The sequence below is a fragment of the Pipistrellus kuhlii genome, unplaced genomic scaffold (assembly GCF_014108245.1).
Source record: "Pipistrellus kuhlii isolate mPipKuh1 unplaced genomic scaffold, mPipKuh1.p scaffold_m20_p_15, whole genome shotgun sequence".
Lineage (NCBI taxonomy): Eukaryota > Metazoa > Chordata > Mammalia > Chiroptera > Vespertilionidae > Pipistrellus > Pipistrellus kuhlii.
This window is the reverse complement of record NW_023425460.1, coordinates 19,161,347-19,187,497: the sequence shown is the minus strand read 5'-3', so window position 1 is coordinate 19,187,497 and position 26,151 is coordinate 19,161,347. Positions and strand designations below refer to the sequence as shown.

Genomic DNA, 26,151 nt, shown 5'->3' with positions numbered 1-26,151 from the left:
CTGCCCAACAACCTAAAATAATTCTAGATCATTATGAACTTACTTTCAAAACAAATGGCATGTAGCTTAATTCTGTTGGGTCAGAGGCCAACAGTATAAGTGGAAATTCTCCAAATTAACTTCCATGTAGCATGCAAAGCTATTAAATGATTAGTAATGGAAAATTAGAGGTCCAGTGCATGAAATTTGTGCTTGGGTAGGGTCCCTAGTGACTTCTGGCTGCTGGTTGGGGCCTCTCTTCTCATCTGCCTTGGCCTGGCGCTGCCTGCTCACCTGCTCCACCATCTCACCATGGTCCCACTCTTGTTGGGGCCCATTGAGGCCAGCAGCGCCTTCACTGCTGCCCACTGCCAGCACAGTGTTGCCAATGCCCACCATGTTCTGTGCTTCCCCCTGGTGGCCAGGGCACATCTAACCCCTAGTAAGTTGAACTCCTGCCCATAGGGATAAGTTGCATATTAGCCTTTTATTATATAGGATTACTAAAACCTGACAGGTGATGGAAATGTTCTAAATTTAGGTTGTAGTGATGGCTGTGCAATTCTGTGAAAATACTAAAAGCCAAAGCATCGTATACTTTAAATGGGTGAATTTTATGGTAGGTGAATTATATCACAATAAAGGTGTAAAAAAAGAAAAAAACAACTTAAGAGGAATGGCAGGAATAGTTTAGAACTTAAATCAATGGAAGATTTTTGGGATAGGAGTGTTTTATCACCAACATTGTTTAGAATTACTGGCAGTTTTATATCATCCTTTGGTTCTCTCCAATGAGCCCCATATGGTTTGTACCCGGGGCACACAGTATCCGTGGCTCACCACTGGATCAATCTGTGTGTCTATAATTCTATGCAATGTTATTACATTTTATTCTTTCAGGGTCTAAACTCAGGGGCAGCTATTTTATGGTACCTAGATGCTAAACCACACCATCATCCAGAGGGTTGTAGGATCCAGCATTAAATAACACACTCAGAGATGACTTCACAGTTTCCCTGCCTCTGATACTGAATGTTCTTTGCTGCATTTCCTCTGTCTGTTCTCTCCCACTCTCTCTCCCTTTCCCCTTCCCAGCATTCTGTGTTAGAAATATCTGCAAAGTATCCCAACAGCCTTAATGTTCTTAAACTTGTCAGTTGCCTGAGACTTTTTAACACCAGCAGAATCAGGTGATTTTTCTTTTTTAAGGTACGAAGTCTACAGCAGCTGTGTAGCCTCCACACCTACATTCACACTCATTCTTCCGTCTTTTCCCGCAAAGGCAAAAGAAACTTCAGTCCAGACACCAAATTGGCTCTGTTTTAAGGTGGATGGGATGTTAATGCCAAGGTGTGACTCTGTTGTTTCCCTTCCCCACCAGGGTGGTGGGCTGGAGAGATGTGAGAAATTAACAACCTGTCAGTCACTTATGTAAGTGCACCGTTTGTGGGATGTTTCTGTCAAAACTTAGAAGCTGTGGCTTTCTTGACCTTTTCTATCCACTTGCCCTCTCTATGTTCCCAAACAGGCAAGCATCAACACAATACAGGTATCCCCTTGCAAAGGGCCTCGGCCCAAAGTCTCACGCTTTTTCTCCTGGTCAAATGTACTTTCCCTTCACGATTTCCTAAGCAGCTGTACTCATTTTCACTTTCAAGTTTTACAAGTGGATTGATTCCACCTCTTCTCGTTCCTTCTATTTCATGATCATCTAAAAGTGTGTCCCTTTCTCCCAGGACAGCAACGGATGGAGTCCTTTGACAAGTAAAAGCCAGAGAGACAGGCATTCAAAGGGACTGGCTCAAAGTGGAGAGTCACCCATCTGCTCTCTCTAGAATAGAAGGGCGAAGCAAGAGGTTTTTGGCCTGATTGTCCAGGGCCCATCAGGGTTGGCAGAGCAATGGTCAAATCCTACCCCCTTAGAGATCGACTATTCTCAAGAGAGGGAGTTATTTTTTGGGGATATATATATATATGGCATATGATAGTGTGGTAGAAGGCAATCAAGTACCTTAGCTAATAGCATGGCTATTAACTCGGTCACCTACAGGCCTTGTGATGTGGTGAAATTATTTTTTCTCTTTAAATCTCAGTTTCTACATATGTAAAATGGGGATAATAAGTAGAATTGACCCTTAAACAACATGGGGGTTAGAGGTACCACCTCCCAGGCAATTGAAAATCAATCCCACATAACGTTGATTCTCCAGAAACTTAATTATCAGTAGCCTACTGTTGACCAGAAGCCTTGCCAATAACAGTCGACGAACACGTGTTTTGTATGTTGTATGTGTTATGCACTGTATTCTACAATAAAGTAAGCTGGAGAAAAGAACATATTATTACGAAAATCACAAGGAAGGGAAGTACATTTACAATATTGTGTGTATTTATTAAAAGAAAATAAAATCTGCGGGGAAGTGGACCTGCGCAATTCAAACCTGTGTTGTTCAAGGGTCAATTGTGCTTCCTTAATCAGAAGGCTAATGTTTTTGTACATCGGTGTTTATGAAATTGGGATAGCTGACCATCTGTGCTGTTTTATATTTCATGTACACTGGTACGTACCTCCTGGGGTTGCTATGGGGATGAAAGGTGATTGTGTGTGAAAAGTGCACTTCACTGGTGGGAGTTCTTTCATGATAGACACTGTCTCTTCAAGAAGGCAGAGGAAGCATGTTAGAATCTGTGGCAACATGAGGTTTTATTGTTACGTGGTGGGGATGTGGGTTTGTGTATGTGCATGGATTTATTTTACTCACAAGTCTTCATGTTGGGCAGAGCTCAGTTAGGTAGCAGCTTGAATAGGGCTGCGGGTTCTGCTTCCTAGATGGCTCCCATATGCGGGGCATGGCATTGTTTTTAATATTTACTTATTATTATTTTTTTATTATTTTATTTTATATTTATTTAGTATTATTTTTTAAATATATTTTTTATTGATTTCCAAGAGGAAGGGAGAGGGAGAGAGAAACAGAAACATCAGTAATGAGAGAGAATTGTTGGTCGGCTGCCTCCAGCATGTAGCCCACTGGGGATCAAGTCTGCAACCTGGGCATGTGTCCTGACCAGGAGTTGAACCATGATCTCCTGGTTCCTAGGTCGACACTCAACCACTGAGCTACCCCAGCTGGACAATATTTACTGAGGTAAAACTTACATACTATAAAATTCACCAACTTAAAATGTACATATCAAAGGCTTTTAGTGAATTTATAAGAGTACAATCATCAACACCATCATCCAGTTTTAGAACACTTTCATCAGCTCCAAAAAGTTCATTTGTGCTTGCTTACAGTTCATCCTTAATTGAATTCCCAAGCCTAAGCAACCGCTGATCTGCTTTATTTTGGTCTCTATAAATTTAGCTTTGCTTGACATTTTCTATAAATGGAATCATATGATATGCAGGTCTTTTTCAATTAACATAATGTTTTTGATGTTCAACCATGTTGTAGCATGTCAATAGTTTGTTCCTTTTTATTGCTTTAATATTTTATTGTATGGACATAGCACACTCAGTTTATCTATCACCAGTTGATGGTCATTTAGGTTGTGTCCAATATTTGGCCATTACGAATAATGCTGCAGTTAACATTTATTTATATATCTTTTTTGCAAACATATGTTTTATTTTTCCTGGGTAGATTTATACTTATGAAATTGCTAGGTCATATGGTAAAGTTTATGTTTTTGTTAAGAAACCACCAAAATATTTCTCCAAAGTGGCTATACTGTTTTATATTCTCACCAGCAGCATATACGACTTCTGGTTTGTCCACATCCTCTCCTACACTTGTTTGTCCTTAATAAGACATGTATTTTTAAAAATTGTGCTGTAAAAACAAAACAAAACACCAATGTAAAACTTACCGTCTTAATCATTTCTAAGTGTACACTTCAATAGCGTTAAGCACATTCATATCGTGCAACCACTCTCCGGAATGTTTTCATCTCTTTTGTTGTTATTGTTGTTGTTAATCCTCACCCAAGGATTTTTTTCTATTGCTTTTCAGAGGGAGAGTGAAAGGGAAGGAAGGAGGGAGGGAGGGGAGAGAGAGAGAGAGAGAGAGAGAGAGAGAGAGAGAGAGAGAGAGAGAGAGAGAGAGAGAGAGAGAGAGAGAGATGTGAGAGAGACACATTGATGGGTTGCTTACCACATGTACCCTGAGCAGGGGCAGGGAACAAACCTACAATCCAGGTGCATGCCCTTGACCATAATCACATGAGCCAAATCCCATGATAAATCTCTTTTTACATATCCTTTTGTATACCCTATTGGTCTGTTTCTCTGGGGAACCCTCACTAATACACCAGGGCTACTCAGAACTTTTATTCACATAGATTATGAGTAGAGAACCACAGAAGGCTTTTTCTTCTCATAACTTGTCAAGCAAAAAATGTTTTAAGTATTCTTCTGCTAGCTGTCAATGCTCAAGATTGGTTTTTATTAACAATGACAACTACTAGGCTGTTGATATCTGAACAGAAACAGCCTGGGAGGAAATGTATGTCATAGGAGGTAACACATCATAGAAATACCCTGGAAGGAAGCACCTGTCTGTTACTCCTGAGAAGTTCATGGCTGCTCTCCTGTGTGCCCTTCTCAAACCATGGGTCTAGCCCAGTTTCAAGCAAAAGCTCACTCAACACTGGGTCCTAACCCTATGGATATTTGCTCAGGAATAAGGAAGTTCCTGCATCAGCCACAGGCCCCGGCCGGGGAATGGTCCCCCTGAAATCTTATGGCCTGTAGCTGGACAGGATTAGTAGGGGTGGGGACAAGGACAATCTACAAGCCAACAACTCAGACAGCTATTCTGGAAATATTTGACAATGAAGGAATCTTGAACTACGTGTTCGGTGCCATCTCAACGCTCTTGACTGAGTTCCATCTTTTGGCCATTCTGGATTTATACTTATGGGACAATATAGTCACAGGAGGGAAGGGGCCTGTTGTAGCTGAAGATTGTATGGCCTACATGACCAGAATTTTCCCAGGACAAATGAGAGTTCTCATCACCCCCCTCCACCACTCCCCCTGCCCCTGCCCTCACCCCCGCCAAAAGCACTTACAGTTCAAAAGAGCTCGGCATTCTTGGGTAGGAAGGCAAGAACTATGCAGACAAGGACTATTGAGAGACAGACAAGGATTGTTGAGAAAACAGCCACATAACGCACAAATTAAAAAACAAAAGCAGCTCTTCTTATATTTGCAAAGACAAACATATTCATGTGGAGAACAGGTGGGAGAGAAGTAAAATGGCAATCAACAGCCTGTTCCCAGCAGGACCTGAGAAATCAGGTAGCATCCATTCCGGAGAGAGCAGAGCTGGTGATGGTGTTCTGGCAGGGCAGCCACCTTCACTGGCTTCACTGGGCCAGGACCAAGTTCATGGACTGCAAACGCAGGACTCCTGGCCTATGCTGTGCTCCACCATATCACACTCAGCCAGGAATACCTGGATCTTTTCACCAAACCCTTTATTTGGCCAAAATACAATGATGCTGCTGCATCCCATGTGAGTGAGCCATCATGGAAGAACCATCCTCTACCTTTAGTAGAGTCTTCAGATGACTGAAACCCCAGCTGACATTTTGACAACAATCTTATGAGAAAGTTTACATTAGAACCATCCAGCTAAGAGGCTCTCAATTCCTGACCCACAGAAACTACAAGATAATAAATGATTGCTGACCTAAGCAACTGTGTTAAATTATTATTATTATTATTATTGCAATGAACAAGAGACCTAGCCGAAACTGGTATGACTCAGTGGATAGAGGTTCGGCCTGCAGACTGAAAGGTCCCGGGTTCGATTCCAGTCAAGGGCATGTACCTTGGTTGTGGGTACATCCCCAGTGGGGGTGGTGCAAGAGGCAGCTGATCGATGATTCTCTCTCATCGATGTTTCTAACTCTTTATCCCTCTCTCTTCCTCTCTATAAAAAATAAATAAAATATATTTTTAAAAAATCATCAAACCCTAACCCCCTGGTTCATGGGTCTAGCTCAGTCACTGAGACTCACCAGCTGGGCTAGATTTGTTAAAAACAACAACAACAACAACAACAAAAAACCAAGAGACCTAATTGTTTTCATGTCTACCTTCAAACATAAAGAGATCTTGTTTGGAAAAAACACCAGGCTTCTTCTGGTTCCTATTTCATGCCCTTTTCTTTCTCACCAGCAAACTTTGCCAAAATGTAATGAGCACTGGTTAACTCCATTTGATTTATGCTTTTCCCCCTCCCTCAGCTTTATTGAGATATAATTGACAAATAAAATTCTAAGACATTTCAAGTGTACATCATAATGATTTGATATACTGTAATAGGATTCCCCCATCTAGTTAATCCATGATCTCCCTTTTATTTATTTATATTTATTTACTAGATGTCCGGTGCATGAATTTCATGCATGGGTAGGATCCCTAGACCTGGTCGGCGATTGGGGCCTTCCGTGCCGCCTCTTGGTTGTCTGCACACATCATAATGAGCGATCAAACTCCCGGACCCATGGTTGAACTCCCATGGGCACACTTTGCATATTAGCCTTTTTTATCTATAGGTTTATGTGAGAATATTTAAGTTCTACTCTCTTAGCAAATTTCAGTTATACAACACAAAATTATCAACTATAGTCACTGTGCTATCATTTAGATCATTTGAAGTTATTAAATTATATTTGAAAGTTTGTACCCTGTTACCAACCTCTTCCTGTTTCCCCCACCGGTAGCTCCTAGCAACCACCTTTCTACTCTTTTCTACTCTTTGTTTCTATTTTTATTTATTTATTTTTATTTTTTCAGATTCCACATATAAGTGAGACTATACAATATTTGCCTTTTTCTGTCTGACTTATTTCTCTTAACAAAATGCTATCCATATTGTCACAAATGGCAGGATTTTCTTTTTTCTCATGGCCAAATAATATTACATTGTAATATATACATTTCATTGTAATATTCCATATATGACATATAACCACGTCTTCTTGTATATTTATTCATTGATGACTACTTAGATTGTTTCTATATATTGGCTATTGTAAATAATGCTGCAATGGACATGGGAGTGAAGATATGTATTTAATATCCTGTTTTCATTTCCTTTGAATATGTGAACCAGAAGTGAGTTTGCTTGATAATATGTTAGTTCCTTCCCCCCCCCCCCCCCCCCCCCCAGTTTTTGAAAAATCTTCATTCTTTTTTATAGTGGTTGTGCCAATTTACATTCCCACCAACAGTGCACCAAGGGTTCCCTTTTCTGCACATGCTTACCAATGCTTATCATTTTCTGTTTGTTTATAGAGACCATCATCCTCTTAGATGTGAGGAGATATCTCATTTGGTTCTAATTTGCATTTCCCTAATGATTAGTGATGTTAATAATCTTTCATGTTTGTTGACCATCAGGATATCTTCTTTAGAGAAATGTCTATTCAAGTCCTTTGCCCATTTAAAAGCAAAAATTGGTTATTTGCTTTTGTTGTTGAGTTGAGGAATTCTTTATATGTTGTGGATATTAACCTCTTATCATATACAAAGTTTGTGAATATTTTCTCTCATTAGTAGGTTGTGTTTTCACTCTATTCATTGTTTTCTTTCCTGCACAAAAGTTTTTTAAGTTTGATATAATCCCATTTGTCTATTTTTTCCCCTTTTATTACCTGTACCCTTGGTCATACCAGAGAAATCATTGCCAAATCCAGTGTTATGAAGCTTTTCCCCATTGTTTTATTCCAGGAGTTGTAGCTGTATAGTTTCTGGTCTTATGTTTAGGTCTTTAATCCATTTGTAGTTAATTTTTGTGTATGGTGTAAAGTAAGGGTCTTTATAGACCCTTTGTAGTTGTTGATAGTCCTTACCTGAGGATATTTTTTCATTAACTTTTAGGGAAAGTGGAAAGGAGGGAGAGGGGGTAGAGAGAAATATGTATGTGAGAGACACATCAATCAGTTGCATCCTGTACTCACCCCAACCAGGGCTGGGGAATGAACCTGCAACCCAGATACATGCCCTGGACCATGAATCGAACTTGTAACCCTGTGGTGTGAGCTGATGCTCTAATCACTGAGCATCACTGGGCAGGGCTATATAGACCCTGTTAAACAGACTCTTATACACACTTTCATCTCCTTCTTCTCAATTCCCGTTGTCTTCTTCCAAGGAACCAGAGCTTCATTTCCTGAGACTTTCTGGAGAAGTCAGCTGACTTTTTGTTTGCTTCCTTTGGCTCGCACCACACAATACTTCCTTGGTTTCCTACCTGCTTTTCCACCACTAACCCTTCTTTTCCCTCTCACTCATTTACTATAGCTATTTCCCAGAATTCAATTTCTAGTGTGTTTCATTTCTCTGTTTCCCCCCTAGTCCTTTGGGGAGTTATTTATATTTTATAGTTTCAAGTTCATCTTCTCATTATGCTTGCTCTCAAATCTGTATTTCCATACCCATGTCTCTACCAGTAGGCGTTTTCCTTTTGATACCTATATGTTTGATAACCTCAAACTGTATATGTCCAAAACTCAATTTACCATCCCCTCTCCAAAAGATCATCAATATTACCCTTTATCCCCGTCTCTCTCCCTCCCTCTCTCTCTCTTTCTCTCTCTCTCTCTCTCTCTCTCTCTCTCTCTCTCTCTCTCTCTCTCTCTCTCTCATAAATTTACAGTTCAAACTTCTCTTTTTTTCAGTTTCTTTATCTAATTGTAGTTGAGTTCCCTTGCTTCTTTTTTCAAAAGGTTTTTCTTTGTGTTTCTAGCCATGTCATCCTTACATAGGCTCTTGTAATCTTGGCCCTAAAAACTTAACTTGTTTTCCTTTCTCTATTTTCTCTTCATCTACCAACCTATGCCCCTCTATTAGACTAATTTGTTAATGAGTATGTCATTGCCACGCTACTACTTTCATGATGTAAACCTCCTCTTATTGCATTTAGGCTTAACTTCATATTTCTAGACTTAGCAATCAATGTCTTTACTTGATCCCAATACTAGCTGTATTCCTTGTTAGTTCCCAATAGGAAACATAGCCTCCTGTGGAAGATTTCACTCTAATTTCCATTTCCTTCTGTTAGAAAATTGTCCTTCTATTCCTGTTCCGATGGAAATGCTTCCCTCCTTTCAACTTCCATTATCTCTAGGAAGACACTGGTGATGGGGAACCCAGGCCTGGCATTCTGGGGCCTTCCAACGCTTGAGAAGAGAAGCTAGCGAAGTGGAAAGACCCAACTACCCCTGGGACCATGGAAGCCAGAGGCAGGCGAGTGTTCATGAGGAGCACAGGCGGTGGGCCGCAACCAAATAAAACCTCACGGAGGATATGGAGCTGACTGAGTTTGGCAATTAGCAAAACTCAAGCGTGACCTTGGTGAAAACCGATTCTGCTTGTGCAGAACGCAGAAGCCACGTTTCCGTGAGCACACACACGCTCATGAGCATGAAGGACTGAGAAGTGTGAGTAGACTGACCGCCTTGAACACGGATTGTCCACGCGGGGGAAGGAGCCCATGGTGAGGGCGAGCGAGGCTCAGCATTCGGCGTTCCAAGGAGGAGCAGACGTGGGTAGAGGAGGCTCGCCTTTTGCAGTCGGAGCTAAGTCAGGGATGCATCTGTGCATGTGTGGAGGATGAGAAATGCGTATACTTGAGAAGGGAATGGAGTCTGTAAAAAAAAAAATAACAAGACCAGCCGAAACTGGTTTGGCTCACTGGATAGAGCATTGGCCTGCGTACTGAAAAGTCCCAGGTTAGATTCCTGTCAAGGGCATGTACCTTGGTTGCGGGCACATCCCCGGTGGGGGGTGTGCAGGAGGCAGCTGATTGATGTTTCTCTCTCATCCATGTTTCTGTCCATCTCCCTTCTTCTCTGTAAAAAATCAATAAAATATATTTAAAAAAATATAATAAAATAACAAGACCAGCCGCAGCCCATGACACATTCCTGGGAGCGCTTTATGAGCTCATGTATGACCCCCATTTTACAGATTGGGTACGCCGCCGTGTGCAGCATCTGGATCCAAATTCGCCTGCAGAGACCAGCTCCGGCCCGCAGCGGCGGCGGCGGCCGGGCTGCGGGGCGGAGGTCAGCAGTGAGTCACCGGCCCCCGCCCTGGGCTGAGCTGGAACTACACCTCCCAGCGTGCCAGGCGGGGCGGGGCGGGGCTGGGACTACACTTCCCAGCGTGCCATGCGGGGCGGGGCGGGGCGCGGGCGGGGCGCGCCGAGCCTCCTTCCCAGAAGCAAAAGCGGAAACAAAAGAGCCTCGCCGGCGTCCCCGCCCGCACACTCGCGCACCCTCGCGCTCGGGCGCACACGGAACTGGCACGGGCGCCCGGAGCGAGCCAGCCAGCCAGCCAGCCAGCCAGCGATCGGCGATCCAGCCGGGGACCCACCGCGCCGAGCCAGCCCAGGAGCCCGCGAGCCGCGCCCGCCACGACCGACGCCCCCCGAGCCCCGCAGCCGCCCCCCGTCGGCCGGTGTCCCCGTCGTCCTCCCTGACCCATGGCGCTGAAGCGGATTCAGAAAGTGAGTGCTGGGCGCAGGCCCGGGGCAGCGGGGCGGGCGGCGGCCCCTTCTTCCCTCCCGGAGCCGGGCGGGCGGTGGTCTCCGGCGGCGGCGCACCCACCGGGAGCGCGCGGGATGGAGAGGGGGCAGGGGCGGTACCCGCGGCGGGGGATGCGGGCCGGGCCAGCGGGCGCCGGACAGGTGAGGCGGGCGCAGGGGCAGGTCCTGGTCCCGATCCCGGTGGCCGGTGGCCGGAGCAGGATCCCGGGCGCTGGAGGAGGTGCCAGGAGGCAGGGGACCCGCTGTGCTCGCGCCGGACCTGCGCTCTCCGCGTCCCCCGTGGGGAGGCAGATCCTCCTCCGTCCCCAGATCTCCCCGAAATCCGTGCTGCACGGTCACGGCTGGATCTTTGCCCCACACGGGGCTAGTGTGGGCCCTTGTCACCCTGTGCCTCCTCGCTGTGTCTCCAGCCCGTGCTCCTCCTGCTCCTGCTTCTTCCCCGGGCTCCCGGGGCGGGCGGGGAAGGTGCGCGGCGGTGGGCCTGCAGCCTGCTCCCTCGGAGCTGCCTGCCGGGTTTGTTCTCTCTCTCTCTCTCTCTCTCTCTCCTTGGCGGTTGGCTCTCGCTCAGAAACCAGAATGGGCTGGAAAAGCCCATTTGGGGCCGAGCAGCCAGGAGGAGAAGCCTCCTGCTCCTTCTATTTTGGTGCCTCTCCTGCTGCCACTTTAGGTCACATAGCTGTAGTGAAAACAGAGTTGCTGCTGGTACACAAGATGACCTCCTGGCTGTGATTCATGGTGAGGCAAGCCAAACTGGTTTCTTACCAACCCCCCCCCCCCCCCCCCATGATACAACTTATATATAAAGTTCAAGACACAACAGAAACGGGCACACATGAACGTGTTGGATGCTTTGACACATGGGTGCAGAATGAGGAAGAAATGTCCATATTCGTTCAAGAAACATTTATCCACTTCCAGCTCCAGGATTGTCCTCTCGCACAATATTTATTGCCACCGTTTCCAAGGTGAACATCTTGCAAAATTGGGGTCGGGGCATTTTCTTTCTCTTCAGTTTTATTTCTGGTTGAGTTATTGGGCTGTTCCCTAACACAAGTTTTGGGTTTTACAGTTCATAGTTCCCGTTCCTGTGGAGAAGGTTGAGAACTGTTTTTTGTGTTTTTTGTTTTTTTTTTAATTGTGTTCAGCGAGTTAAGCCAACAATGGACAGCATGCTTTGTAAAGTGGGTCAGAAGCAAGTGGTGCCCACTGAAAAAATTTCATCAACTTTTTCAGGCTCGAATCAATAGAGCCTTGAACAGGGATGTGTACATTCTATTTTCAGTCTCCACTGGTGGCATCTTCTGGTACAGAGGACTGCAACGTTCAGACCTAGTCAGTTTCAGTTGCTGTTCAGACCTGTGGATCAGTGTTATTTTTTTGTGCCATTTAAAGATCCTCTTACCATAAAACACAGCTAATAATCAGCATGTATTGACTAATATGTTTTCTGGTTTGTAGATGATGCAGTTACACATTTTCCCCCCATATAATTAATTGTAATTTCGAAGCCCCAGCCGGAATCTTTGCCGTGCCTTCTATACTTATTAATGATGACGTCATATTGGCTGACACTGAAGCAACACACATTTTCCCCCCCCAAAAGTTGTAAAATTCCATTTCCTTTTTTCCTACATATGATAGTTTTTTTCTAAAGACTTTGCACACACAATAGCTTTTAAATAGTATGGATTTTGTCCACAGTAGGAAGACCTTCCAAGAAGAAGGACACTGTTTGTAAATACCATACAGACTAGTTGTTAATCATGCTGAGCCAGTGTGTTTGACTTATATTTAGAATATAGCGTATGCCCAAGCCATATTTGTATAGCTATTGGTTATTATTAGTGACTGATTAAAAAAAATCACTTAGAATTGATGTCAGTCCTGCAAAAATTGATATCTGGAAGAAGAAATTGGGGATCATATAACATCACATCTCTAGGTGTTGTATTTTGACATTCCTTTTCTGTTATCAGAAAACTTGACTTGCACAAATCGCCACCATTTTCTCACACTGTCAGGGGTGTTATTTTGTTTGATTCCCTACTTTCCCTCTTCCTTTACCCCCTCCTTGATAAGCCAGCTCCAGGGCAGGTGTGTTGTTGGCCATTTGTACTGTTATGAAGCCCTCCTTGATATCATCAGTATACATACAGATCTTTGTTTGAGCCTTGCGTGTTCCCACAAAAGAAGATGCATGGTAACATTTAGTGCTTCTTTATAAGAGTTTTAAAGTAACATCTTCAGATACATCCCAGGTCATGGCGTGATTTTATTTTTAATTTAATAAATCTTTATTGTTCAGATTATTACAATTGTTCCTCTTTCTCTCCCTCTCCCCCCCAGCTCCCCTCCACTGGTACCTACCCCACCCTCTGCCCTTACCTCCCCACCCCCTCCACTGTCCTCATCCATAGGTGTACAATTTTTGTCCAGTCTCTTCTCGAACCCCCTACACCCCTTCACCCCTGAGAATTGCCCCTGATTCTATTATATTTACCAGTTTATTCTGTTCATCATATTTTTTAATTCACTTGATATTTATTTATTTATTTATCCACTTGATTTTTAGATTCACTTGTTGGTAGATATGTATTTGTTCATAATTTTTATCTTTTACCTTTTTCTTCTTCCTCTTAAAGAATACCTTTCAGCATTTCATATAATACTGGTTTGGTGGTGGTGAACTCCTTTAGCTTTTTCTTATCTGTGAAGCTCTTTATCTGACCTTCAATTCTAAATGATAGCTTTGCTGGGTAGATTAATCTTGGTTGTAGTTTCTTGCTGTTCATCACTTTTAATATTTCTTGCCACTCCAATCTGGCCTGCGTAGTTTCTGTTGAGAAACCAGCTGACAATCTTCTGGGTACTCCCTTCATAGCATGATTTTTCTGTACATAAAGTGGCAGTCATTGGAGCTGTGCACAACCTCAGAGAACTTTGCAGGGGTGGGTAGAGTGGAAGGGAGTGGAGTGGAGGGCATGGCAGGACAAGGGGCACAGCTTCTAGGGTGGTGTATCATGATCACTTGTGAGACATTTTCAGGCTGTCCCCTCAGTGGAGATAAGTTGCATCCCTCAGATGGGTTGGGGAGAAAGAACATTGAGAACCCGTGATGTGCTAGTCTACCCACATTATTCAAAGGCCTGGAGTGGAGGAGTGCTGTGTCCAAGTTAATCTCTTAAGGAGTGATTTGACATATTTCAAAATGTTAAAATGTTTATGACTTCATAGCTCCTCACAAGCAAATATTAAATATGCTTGAATTAAAATTGCATATCCAGTATCTACAAGGCATGTGGGTATCAATGCTTAAAGTACATTTTTGTACTAGAGTATATGCTAAGTGATTTAATGCTGTAATTGGACTATCTAGTGCCAGTTTTGCATGTCAGCTTATAAATTTACACACCCATGCCCTATTTTTAGATTCAGTGTTATCACAGTCACCTAAATCCCTAAAGGAAAAAAAAGTTCAAAGTCTGAGGAAAGATACCTAGAACATGTCTGAAAAAAGAGGCAGTTTCAGCTGGCCATCTATAATTTTCTGGAATTAATTTCTAAGTGTTTGTTCTATAAATGCTATTTTAAAATCTTGATAATTCTTTTGGAAATCATTTTAAAAATCATTTGCATCACAATACTTAATGTTTTGAAAACCAGAAAAGGGGGGTGGGGGCAAGGAAAGCATAGTACAGACATTATGATCGTCCTAGCATATATTGTAATTGACCCTCGAACAACATGAGCTTGAATTGTGCAGGTCCACTTATATGCGGGATTTCCCCCTCCCCCCCCAATGGTTTTGATCCACAGTTAGGGGTTCGTGGATGTGCAGGGCTGACTGTATGCCATTTTATACAGGAGACTTGAGCATCATTGGATTTTGGTATTGTGGGGGTTCCAGAATCAGTCCCTTGTGGAAACTGAGGGACAGCCTAAGTTTTGGAAAAGTCAAAACTCACGTGTGCATCTGATTTTCAGATGCCCAGGGTTTGGTGCTCCTAACCCTTGCATTGTTCAAGGGTTAATTGTATTTCCTTCTAGATTATTTTTTATTTGCTAAAGAAGTTGAGTTAATGAACAAGATATGATATGATAGACTATTGCCTTTTTGGCCTGTCTTTTGAAAAGTGAAGCAAAAGTTTTGTTCTGCAAATGGAGCATCACATAACTAACTGTTCCTTAATGTACAGTTTTGTCCCCCAAATGAAATATTTGTTTTTTAAAATAATTAATCTAACTTAAAATATGCATAAACATAGGTTATAATACAATTTTATACATGTTTTGAGCTGCTGAATTGTTTTGATTTGTATAATTCCACATTAAACTGTTAATATCAGTGTAGAAAAACCTTAGGATACTTAAAAACAACAACAAACCCAGCTCTCTCTGGATGGAGCTTCAAATAGAAGAAGATCTGGTTTCTATTCCTGGCTCTGTGACTTTACTGGCTTGTTTCCTTGTTCATACAATGATGCTGCTGATAAGTACAATTACACTGTATAATACATAATGGTTACTCTGTGCTAGACACTGTTTCATGTGCTTGACGTATGTTAATTGGTTTAATCCTAAGAGGGTCCAAGAGGTAGAAATGATTATTACCCCCATTTTATAGATGATGAAACTGAGATGTTGAGTAATGCACTCAGAATCGCAGCAATGCTAGGATTCCAAACCAGGCAATTGACTTTATATTCCATGCTCGTAAACATTTCAGTACATAAGTTCTCTTACTCAGACGGACTTATTTCTGTTGTATTTAAATTGAAGGACATACAGAGTCAAATGAGTTTATGGATGTAAGGGCTTTGCAAATTGTTCTATTCAGATGTAAAGTGGTATGATAATTAAGACCATGGCATATTTAATCATTCTCACTGGCTCATCACTCAGTATGTTGATTACACATTGTAAATCTCTGTTCTGACGTAATGTACACTGGATCTTTTCGCATGGTGAATAAATAATATAACTTTGTTCACTTGGTTCCATCACTTACAATTTTTCTCCTCCAAAAGGACTTAGAAATGGTATTCTGCCAAAAGCATCATTTTCTGTGGGATTTTCGTTTGAGGGGACTGTGAATTTATATAGCTGTTTAGTTCCTAAGGTGGCTTTTGAGTAGCAGTCAGCTGTTTAGATTGCACATGTATGTTAGACTTTCAGATTACAAGGTTAAATCTAAGACTCTAGAGTCTTTCAATAAAGAAGGATATAACCTCCAGAAGATATTTTTTAAAGGAGTAACGTAGTATTTATGTTTCTTGGTAGATTAAAAAAAAAGGGGTGAGAAGGAAGTGTTCTTTTTCTAAAAAGCCACCATGTGACTTTTTCTGCATTTAAACCTTTGCAATTAAACTCAGTCTTTCGTCCCCCTCCCCCGGTACCATGTATTTTTCTTTGACATAAAAAAGGTGTAAAAGGACGAGATAGCCTATTAATAGTTAAGAAGTTCTGAGGTTTCTTCTCTGTGGAAGTAAATAGCACAGATCTAAATAAGGTGGTTGTATGCTTGTTTTAGGAAGCCAAGCACATATTAGAAAAACCAAACCTAGCAGGGTGTGGGATTGCCTCCAGAAGAGCAGAGTAGCATCCTTACTCACTTTAGTTCCTTGAAAAAAAAATCACAAAAAAACACACAGAGAAAACATATTTAATGAATGCCAAACTAATCAAAATCGTAAGCCTGCTACTTTCCATCAAACCGAGTTAATGGTTGTCTACACCTCTTATCCCCTGGCACCTTTTTAAACAGTGGATGAACTGATATTTTATTTAATTAAAAAGCAGGTATTGAAGATATTGTCCTTTCTCTTACCCCTGTGGTGCTGGAATAAAAGTACTAGGATATATAATAGAACCCAGATTTGCAAGGTTGGGGGTTGGGGGGGTGGGGGTGTCCTCTGGCCATCTCAGAACATCTGCCTGAGGGCAAAACAGGTTCTCTTCCTGGCCTGTGTTAGTCTAGCTGGCCTCTGAGAGGCTGAGGTTTTCCTGTATTTAAATTGGTTCTGGGGTGACTCTATGAATTCTCAGTTACAAGCTTCCAGTGGACAGCAGGAAGAGGCACTGTGTTCCAGGAGTTGTCCTCAGTATGGGGGGAGGCCACCATCCTGAAGCCTGCAGAGCAGTGCTGCCCATCAGCTCACCACCACACTCTGTAGCTTCCGGTCTTGCCTCTTTCCAGATGTTTCCCCCATGGTTATCTCATCAGATTATCCTGTTTGTGTGGCTCTCTCCTCCTTCAGGGACACCAGATTGCTTATTGGAGTCCTAGTCTCCATTCAGAGTTAGGAAACCCTTTCCAACAGAGGTGAGGTAGAGGACTGGTTTTTCATCTTCCTTTTTTTTTTTTTTTTGTTAATCCTCACCTGAGGATATTTTTCCATTGATTTTAGGGAGAGTGGAAGAGAGAGAGGAAGACTGCGAGAAACATATCGACTGGTTGCCTCCTGTAGGAGCCCTGACCAGAGCCGTAGCTGGGGAGGAGCCTGCAACCAGGGGACAAGCCCTTGACGGGAATTGAACCCGGGACCCTTTGGTCTGCAGGCTGATGCTCTATCCGCTGAGCCAAACTGGCTAGGGCTGGTTTTTCCATCTTAACCTTCAGTAATAATAATCATGGTTTTCACTCCATGGCCACCCTCCCTATGTGAACAGTTTGGATTGTGCTAGAAGGAACCAAGCAGACCTGGTGGCTGGTCATTCTTCTCTAAACCAGTAACACTCTGCCTGTGATTTTGCTCTCCTCAAATTTTAATGTGTTGTATTTTCGTTTTTATTTAGTTAAAAGTACTTTCTATTTCCCTTTTGATTTCTTGTTCAGCCCTTGAGTTATTTAGAAGTATATTATTTATTTTCCAAGTATGTAGGATTTTACAGGTAGCTTTCTGTTATTGATTTTTAATTTCATTCTCCTGTTACCAGAGAAGATCTGTTATCATTTTACTCCTTTTAAATGTCTGAGACTTGTTTTGTGGCCCAGAATATGGTCTGTATTTTTTACTTAATAATAGTGCCCTTCAGGTGCTCACCATAGCTTTTGAATGAGCAATATGCGATAATTTCTAACTTCGTCTTGCCAGTTTCTGGTTGTTGCCTATAGGGGCTAGGTTATTCCAGAGGAATGAAGGCCATACTAAGGTTTACACCTTCCCAGTGTCTTTTTTGCACTTTTATGAGCTGTCAGAACAGGGTGACAAAATCGGTTCAATGGATCGCAACAGCGTTTTAAAAAAATGGAATGGGAAATAGTAGTGCTTTGGGTGTAGTAAGGGTGGTGTTATTTCTTGAAACTTTAATTTTGTATGTAAGTCTCTGTGTTTGTGTATGTGGTAGATGTACTAAGACGTGATGTATGTTTTTCTTATTATGAATTGCTACAAGGAAAAAGTTTGAAAATCACTGTTCCATACATAAGTTCCTTATTTAAAATCAATATTGTCAAAACACATTCCATATATTTATACATATATGTATATATAGAGAGGAAATGAACGTATTTTACACACTTACACATATATGCTTACATAGATACATCCACTTAATGTAAAATGTTCTAGTCTTAGAAACATTTTTGTTCAATACAAGCTGTCAATGCCAATTCCTTTCTACTACATATAGCAGTAGTTTATAGTCACTGATATAAAACTATAGAACTCAAGAATAGTACTGGGTAATACTAAGAGGGATTGATTAATTTATTATGCTTATAAATGACCATTATATGCCAGTTATTAGTACTAGAGCTATAAGAAGTGATACTTATAAATATTGGCAGGTGTGTTTGTGTTTTAAGTAGGTTTTAAGAAATAGCCTGCTAGCTTTTTTTCCTTTCATTTTCTTTTCTCTTTTTTTCTCTGAAGCACCACCTTTCTTGGTTACTATGAAATAAATAGTAACTTTTGATAATATTTCATTCAAAACATTGTATGTTGCATGTCCTATTATAAGTCAAAATTCTATTACGTATTTTGAAAAGTTTTATGTAATATGTTTTTCTTGCCTCTCTGAGGTCTTTGAACATATGCACTCTCCTCAGAAACTTAGGAAGTAGTGTTCATTTCTAACCCTTTACAAGGTTATAAGGCTCCTGGGAAAGATAAAAAGAATTTCTTTTCATTCCTTCACTCATCACATTTTTGCTTTTCTTGAATGCAGCTGAAAATGTGCAAATGACCGTAATTCAGTGCTGGTGCACTGTGGTCTCTAATGGGGATTGAGAGTGTGTGCTCCAGTTTTCACAGCCTTCAGGTGACTATTGTCTGGGTGGGAGCAGTGCTGCAGCGCCAGTCAGATGGTCCTGGCCTTTGTCCTAGCTTTAGCTTTGTGACCTTGGTCAAGAAACCCATTGTCTTTATTTTCTTGATCTAGAAATTCGATGAACTAGATAATTTGTATGGGTTATAATTTTAGACACCCCTAGATAATGTTATTTGCTATTTGTTTTTGTTCAGCCAAAAAGCAAAACTGATCACAAAGTAAATATTTGGCACTGTGTCTGCTGCTATAGGAAACTTGAGTTAAAATTTTATTTACTTTGAGATGTCAGAATTGAAATAAATGTTGACTTCTTAATGTATAAGATTAATGAGCCCGTAACGATGTATTACTCTCTGATTAAAGAGCAATGATTTGTGATGCAAATAAGGTACATTTCTGTTTTGTTTTTTTTTGTACAGATTACATCCTTTTCTAATTCCATTTAGCTTCCATCTGTTTCACAGGTGTCCTTTGTACTTGAAAGATTGTTTTATACATATATTTAGGCAGCTGTCATACAAGTTAATACATTTAGGGGGCACTTTTTGTATATAAGGCATATACAGAATGAAATGAGATATATAGAAAAGCAAGGTATAGCATAACCAGCATTACCTAAGAAATAGAAAAAAGGTTAAGAATAGAATCCCTAACAACTATGTAGCTTTAGGGAAGTGCCAGAAGGAAAATACAACATATTTGAGCAGGAAGGAAGTCAAAGGTGGGAGAGACAAAATTATTTGGGGGAAATAAGGAAAAATTCTATGGAGAAGATGGAATTGGATGTGGGTTTGGAAGAAGGGTAACAATTTTAAAGACAGGACAGCCGGGTGCATAGAGAAAGCTACAGAAATGAAGGCACTAGAGAGTATGTGGTTTATTTGGGAAGAAACAGATAATCCTGCTTTTGGGAATAGTAGGCCATAAAGGTTTATATCCTGGAAGGCCTTGAAAGATCCATGCTGAGAAATGTGAACTTAGTGCAGAAGTTTGGGGAAGCCAGTAGAAGGTTTTTGAATAAGGAAGTAACATTCTTAATCACAGTGAAGGTATGCATTCTTGCTATTTGTGATTATGAATTTGATAAATGCCATGAAAAGGGAAGTATATCGTAGTACTTATGGTAATATAGCAGAGACCCTTTGAAGGGGGTCAAGGAAAACTAACTTAAGGAAATGATGTTAAAGATGGGACATGAGTACCTCCACTGATGCCTGCTGCGAGCACCTCATTGCCCAGGCCCGTCATGTTCCACACTACCCCCTAGTGGTCAGCACATGTCTAACTCCTGGTCAAACTCACGCCCATGGAGATAATTTGCATATTAGCCTTTTATTATATAGGATAGGAGGATATCTGTGTGTGTGTGTGTGTGTGTGTGTGTGTTTATTTTTAAATATATATTTTTTACTGACTTTTTTTTTTTCTTTACAGAGAGGAAGGGGGAGGGATATAGAGCTAGAAACATCTATCAGCTGCCTCTTGCACACCCCCTACTGGGAATGTACCTACAACCAAGGTACATGCTCTTGACCGAAATCGAACCTGGGACCCTTCAGTCCGCAATCTGATACTCTATCTACTGAGCCAAACTGATCAGGGCTACTCAATGTTTTTTTTGTTTGTTTTTTGTTTTTTAAGAGAAACATTGGAAGTTTTTGACATGGTACTTTAAGAAGATGATTTTGACTGCAGTGTGTTGTTGGTAGAGATATAAGAGGACAAAAGGTCAATGAAGATGTTATTGTATTTGCTCAGTGAGACTTAAAGAGGGTGTGAGTAGGATGGTGGCAGAGGGTATTTGGAAAGAGGGGAATGTGAGAAAAAGAATAGTGTATTCCACCTAGCCTTTTTGAATTGGCCTGACCCACCCAATCCTTGACTTTAGGTCAAGTCTCTAGGCTCAGTGGTCTGGGCAGTCTCTTCGGACGCTTTGTCCTACTACCTAGTCTGTCCTGACACTGTAATAGTGTCTCTCTGGTTTGAACCTTTGTCTTGTCTTCGCCTGAAATGTGTCTCCTCTGGCTTTTCCCAGACCCTTCTGCCCTTTGGACCTCAATTTTTTTAAAACTTTACTTTAAAAAATATATATTTTTACTGATTTCAGAGAGGAAGGGAGAGGCAGAGAGAGAAACATCAATGATGACAGAGAACCCAGTTGGCTGCCTCCTGCATGCCCCACATCGAGGATCCATCCCGCAACCTAGGCCTGTGCCCTGACCGGGAATTGAACCGTGACCTCCAGGTTCATAGTGGGCCTTGATTTTTCTATGTGATGCGCTTACTCCTGAGACCCTTTCAGAGTGAGGGAGGGATCTGGATGGAAGGAGAATCTGAACACCTGGTTACTGATTAATGTGAGGAGAAGGGAAGGCAAGGTGGGACCAGACAGGAAGAAGGAATCAGATGGTAAGTCCACGGTTTAGAGTTTGGGTTACTGCAGCGGTCGGCAAACTCATTAGTCAGCAGAGCCAAATATCAACAGTACAACAATTGAAATTTCTTTTGAGAGCCAGATATTTTTAAACTTCTTCTAACGCTACTTCTTCAAAATAGACTCACCCAAGCCGTGGTATTGTGTGGAAGAGCTACACTCAAGGGGCCAAAGAGCTGCATGTGGCTCACGAGTCGCAGTTTGCAAGGCAAGGGGTTACTGGATCAAGTGCATTTTTACTAGAATACTTAATAAAGTAGACTCAAATACAGTTTTTCTTGTAATACCCTGGATTTGTATAAGGTACATTTTTATGTGATTTCTGTGATGAAAACCCTATATAATAAAAGGCTAATATGCAAATCGACCAGTGGAATGACCGGTCGCTATGACACTCGCTGACCACCAGGGGGCAGATGCTCAATGCAGGAGATGCCCCATGGTGGTCAGTGCACTGTAACAGGGAGGGACTACTCAGCCAGAGCCAGGCTCACAGCTGGCAAGCACAGTGGTGGTGGCAGGAGCCTCTCCCATCTCCGCAGCAGCGCTAAGGAGGGCGGGCACAGGTCAGGCTGAGGAACCCCCACCCAATGCACAAGTGTTGTGCACTGGGCTTCTAGTATTATATATAAAAAGAGATAATTGAGAATCTTCTCTTTAAAAAGGAAGCCATGTTTTAAATTACAGGCAAACCCTAGCTGGTTTGGCTTAGTGGGTAGAGTGTTGGCCTGCTGACTGAAAGGTCCCAAGTTCGATTTCAGTCAAGGGCCATGCCCGGGCTGTGGACTTTATCCCCACTTGGGGGCATCATCTTTTGTTTCTGTCTATCTCTCCCTCTCTCTCTGAAATCAATAAAAATAAATTACAGGCAAGATAGTACTTGGGGAAGTTGAAAGTCACTGTGGCTGCCAGGAGAGCACCAGGGGGAGAGTGGCTATAGGTCTGAGGCTTTGGGAAGATGTGTCCCCAATCCTAACCTCAAACCATTGTTCTAATTGTGCTCTTTATGGTTCAGATTCAATAGATGTTACTTTGATGTGCAAAGTCAACAGCATTGTTGCTTCCTTCATCTTCTTTCTTTTGTGTGGAATTTGGCCGCATCATCATCATTATTATTATTTTTAATAGACAGTCTTTTCCAGAGATATTTGGTGCGAAGAGGCAGTGAAGCTGCCAGGACCCGGCTTGTTAAAGTGAGTTTGGTTCCTATAACTTAATAAATTGGACGTCGTCAGCATTTTGAAGTCTTCCGGGAAGAATCTACATGGTTTAAAATAAAGACGTTCTTTAATTCACGGGCTTAAAGAGGGTCTGTGTTTGGAGACAATTTCAGGCAATTGTTGGACATCTTTCTATTTAAATAGTTCTAGTCAAGTGGATAAGGAGATCAGAGTCCGAGCTGTAAGCCCATGAAATGTTTATTTACAGACAACCAAATATAGCTCATATGTCCCATTGAGACACATCAAAAAATGCAGTCCAGTAAGAATCACTGCCTTGTCTTAGGAGTTTTGACGGTTTGTGTCACATTAATTAATTGCCTGTTGAGCCAGGATTTTTGGAATAATGCCTTCATGTGCTTTGGATTCAGTAATTTAGATGATGGGCCGTAAATCATCCGCTCTGCGTGGGCCGTTGAGCGTCCTTCCCGCACACCCAGTGGGGTATATATAGTCCACCTACTGCAGAGATTTAGGCCTTCTGAGTGCTGGCGCTACAGAACAACAAAGCATTTTCAGTGTGGTCAGCATAGTTTTTTAGAGAATATTTACTAGATGGTGTCATACTAAGTCTGATGGTAAATAAGGCAGCTCGGACTTGTTAGCTTCCATTCTCCACTGTTCAGATTGGACTGCTAGCTACCCTTCTGGGAGCTGAGAGATTAATGCAGGCCTCTCTTCTCTGACATTCCCTTCTTTGTTTCCTTCTATTTGTTTACTTTCTTTGAATTAGACTGCCTCATCTACTTTTAGATTTTTAAGTCCCCAGAGGCAGGGACTGTGTCTAGGTTGGTTTTATGGAGAACACTCAGCATATTGTGGGGGGTGTTATAAACATGCCATCTGTACCAATTTAAAATTCTGTTTCAGACCTTTCAGTACTTTTCTTTGTGTTTTTAGTTGGTTATAGAAATCTGCACTAGAATAGACCATTAAGTACACATTTTTGTGGACTGACAGTGCTTTTATGGTACTATTTTTAATTCAGGGACAATCACTTATAATCTTATTTTTAATTACTACATCATATATATTTTTTAAAATTTAAATGCCCTAATTAGTATTTCATTTTATTTGAGTGTAAATCGCATTAGAATAGCAAATTGCTTTTGTCTGGAGCTTACTTTCTCCACTTTGATGATAATTATTACAGAGAGGAAGAGACAGGGATAGAGAGTTAGAAACATCGATCAGCCGCCTCCTGCACACCTCCTACTGGGGATGTGCCCGCAACCAAGGTACATGCCCTTGACCAGAATCAACCCTGGGACCTTTCAATCCGCAGGCCGACGCTCTACCCACTGAGCCAAACCCATTAGTGCTGATGATAATTATTGCTTGATCCATGTTGGTTGATTTTAAGTTTATCTCAAAGAAGAAATTGGATCAACTATGTATTTCAATTTTAGATTTTAAAAGTCACTAGAAATAAAACAGATATACATATACACAATGTATGTATATAGGAAAAGGACTTGTTTACTATAACAAGTCCTTTTCCTATATGGATTTATAACTAGTTTAATTACTTGATAGCCACCTTTTACAGTGTATGACTTCTATATATTTCTTTTAAGTATGTACCTGGCTGCAGAATTCTGGGTCATGGCATATCCCTATGTTCACATTTAGTGTTAACTGTCAAACTTTTCCTCTTCCACAAGCAGCATGTGAGAGTTCCAGTTGCTTTACATCTTTACCAAATTTGTTCTTTCTTCTTTCTTTTTATTTAAATTTAATTTATTGGGGTGACATTGGTTAATAGAATTACATAGGTTTCAGGTGTTTCAGTTCTATAATTTATCATCTGTATGTTGTATGGTGTTCACCACCCAAAGGCAAGTCTCCTTCAGTCACCATTTATACCCCTTTGTCCTCTTCTATCTACCTCTACCCCCTTCTTGCAATCACCAAACTGTAGTCTGTGTCTATATGTTTTTTTTTTCTTTTCTTTCTTTTTTTTTTTTTTTAATAAACCATTCACCTTTTTCTTCTCTTTTTTTTTTTTTAAGTATATTTTATTGAGTTTTTACAGAGAGGAAGAGAGAAGGATAGAGAGTTAGAAACATCGATGAGAGAGAAACATCAATCAGCTGCCTCTTGCACACCCACTACTGGGGATGTGCCCACAACCAAGGTACATGCCCCTTGACCGGAATCGAACCTGGGACCTTTCAGTCCGCAGGCCGACGCTCTATCCACCCATTCATCTTTTTCACCCAGCTTCCCATCCTTTGACAGCTGTCAGTCTGTTTTCTGTATCTATCAGTCTGTTCTATTTCATTTGTTTGTTCATTAGATTCCACGTATAAGTGAAATCATATGGCACTTGTCTTTCTCCGACTGGCTTATTTCACTTAGCATAATACACTCCAGGTCCATCCATGCTGTCACAGATGGTAAGATTTTCTTACTTTTTATGGCCGAGTAGTATCCCATTCTGTACTAATAAGTACTTGGGCTGCTTCCAAATATTGTAAATAACGCTGCAATGAACACAGGGTCACATTTTTTTGAATTAGTGTTTTTTGTTTCTTCAGATATATTCCCAGAGGTGGAATTACTAGGTCATAGGGCAGTTCCAGTTTTAATGTTTTTTTTGTGGTAACTCTATACTGTTTTTCACAGTGGCTGTACCATTTGCCTTCCTACCAACAGTGCACAAGGGTTCCCTTTTCTGCACATCCTCGCCAACACTTGTTTGATTTATTAATAATAGCCATTCTGACGGGTGTGCGGTGATATTGTGGTTTTAATTTGCATTTCTCTGACAGTCAGTGACATTGAGCATCTTTTCATATGTCTATTGGCCATCTATCTGCATGTTCTCTTTGGAGCAGTGTCTGTTCAGATCATTTGCTCATTGTTTAATTGGATTGACTTTTTTTGGTGTTGAGTTGTATAAGTTCTTTATAAATTTTAGATATTAACCCCTTATCAGATATATCATTGGCAAATATGTTCTCCCATTTGGTGAGTTGTCTTTTCATTTTGTTGATAGTTTTTGTTGCTGTGCAAAAATCTTCTGTCTTCATTTTAGCAATTCTGTTGGATATGTGATGGCATAACATTTTGGTTTCAATTTGCATTTCTTTGATGGCTAATGAAGCTGAGCCACTTCGAATATATACTGGGTGGGGCCAAAATAGGTTTATAGTTGAGAGTGTGCAAAAACAATGTATTTGTGTATTATTTTCAGTGTTAACAACTGTAAGCCTACTTTGGCCACACTCTGTGTATTGGCCGTTTGGACAGGCACCTTTGTAAAAGGCCTGTTGCTCAAGTCTACTTTTTAAAAATTGATCTGCAGGAATTGCTTTTTGTCAGATACATCCTATTTTGTGGCTTGCCTTTTCACACTTTAAATGTGTCTTTTAATGAACAGATGTTCTGAATCTTAAGTCCAAATTTTCCACTTTTCTCTCATGATTAGTGTTCTTTGTGTCCTCTTTAAGAAATCTCTGCCTTCCCAAAAGTTATGAAGATACTTGATGTTTTCTTTTAAAAGCATTATTTTTTTTAACCTTTTATATTTAAATCTACAATCTAGTTAGAATTGATTTTTTTGTATGATTTGAGGTGGGGGGGGGGGAGATTAAGGTTCAATTTCCCCCTCCCATATGGATACCCAGTTGTCCTAACATCATGTACTGAAAAAATGTTCCTTCTTCCTTCACTA

General features: G+C 41.3%; 1 protein-coding gene across 3 annotated transcripts in view; it reads left to right on the top strand.

The window, feature by feature from the left end:
* The first annotated feature begins 10,224 nt into the window (after nt 1-10,224).
* UBE2D1 (ubiquitin conjugating enzyme E2 D1) overlaps nt 10,225-26,151 on the top strand; it is a 37,242-nt gene continuing 21,315 nt past the window's right edge. Inside the window, exon 1 of one of the 3 annotated variants that reach the window (XM_045581862.1) lies at nt 10,225-10,508. In XM_045581862.1, coding sequence (XP_045437818.1) covers nt 10,485-10,508 — 24 coding nt within the window. In that variant the 5' untranslated portion in view covers nt 10,225-10,484. The remainder of the gene's footprint in view (nt 10,509-26,151) is intronic. The other 2 variants (XM_036438425.2, XM_036438426.2) reach the window with 2 other exon arrangements.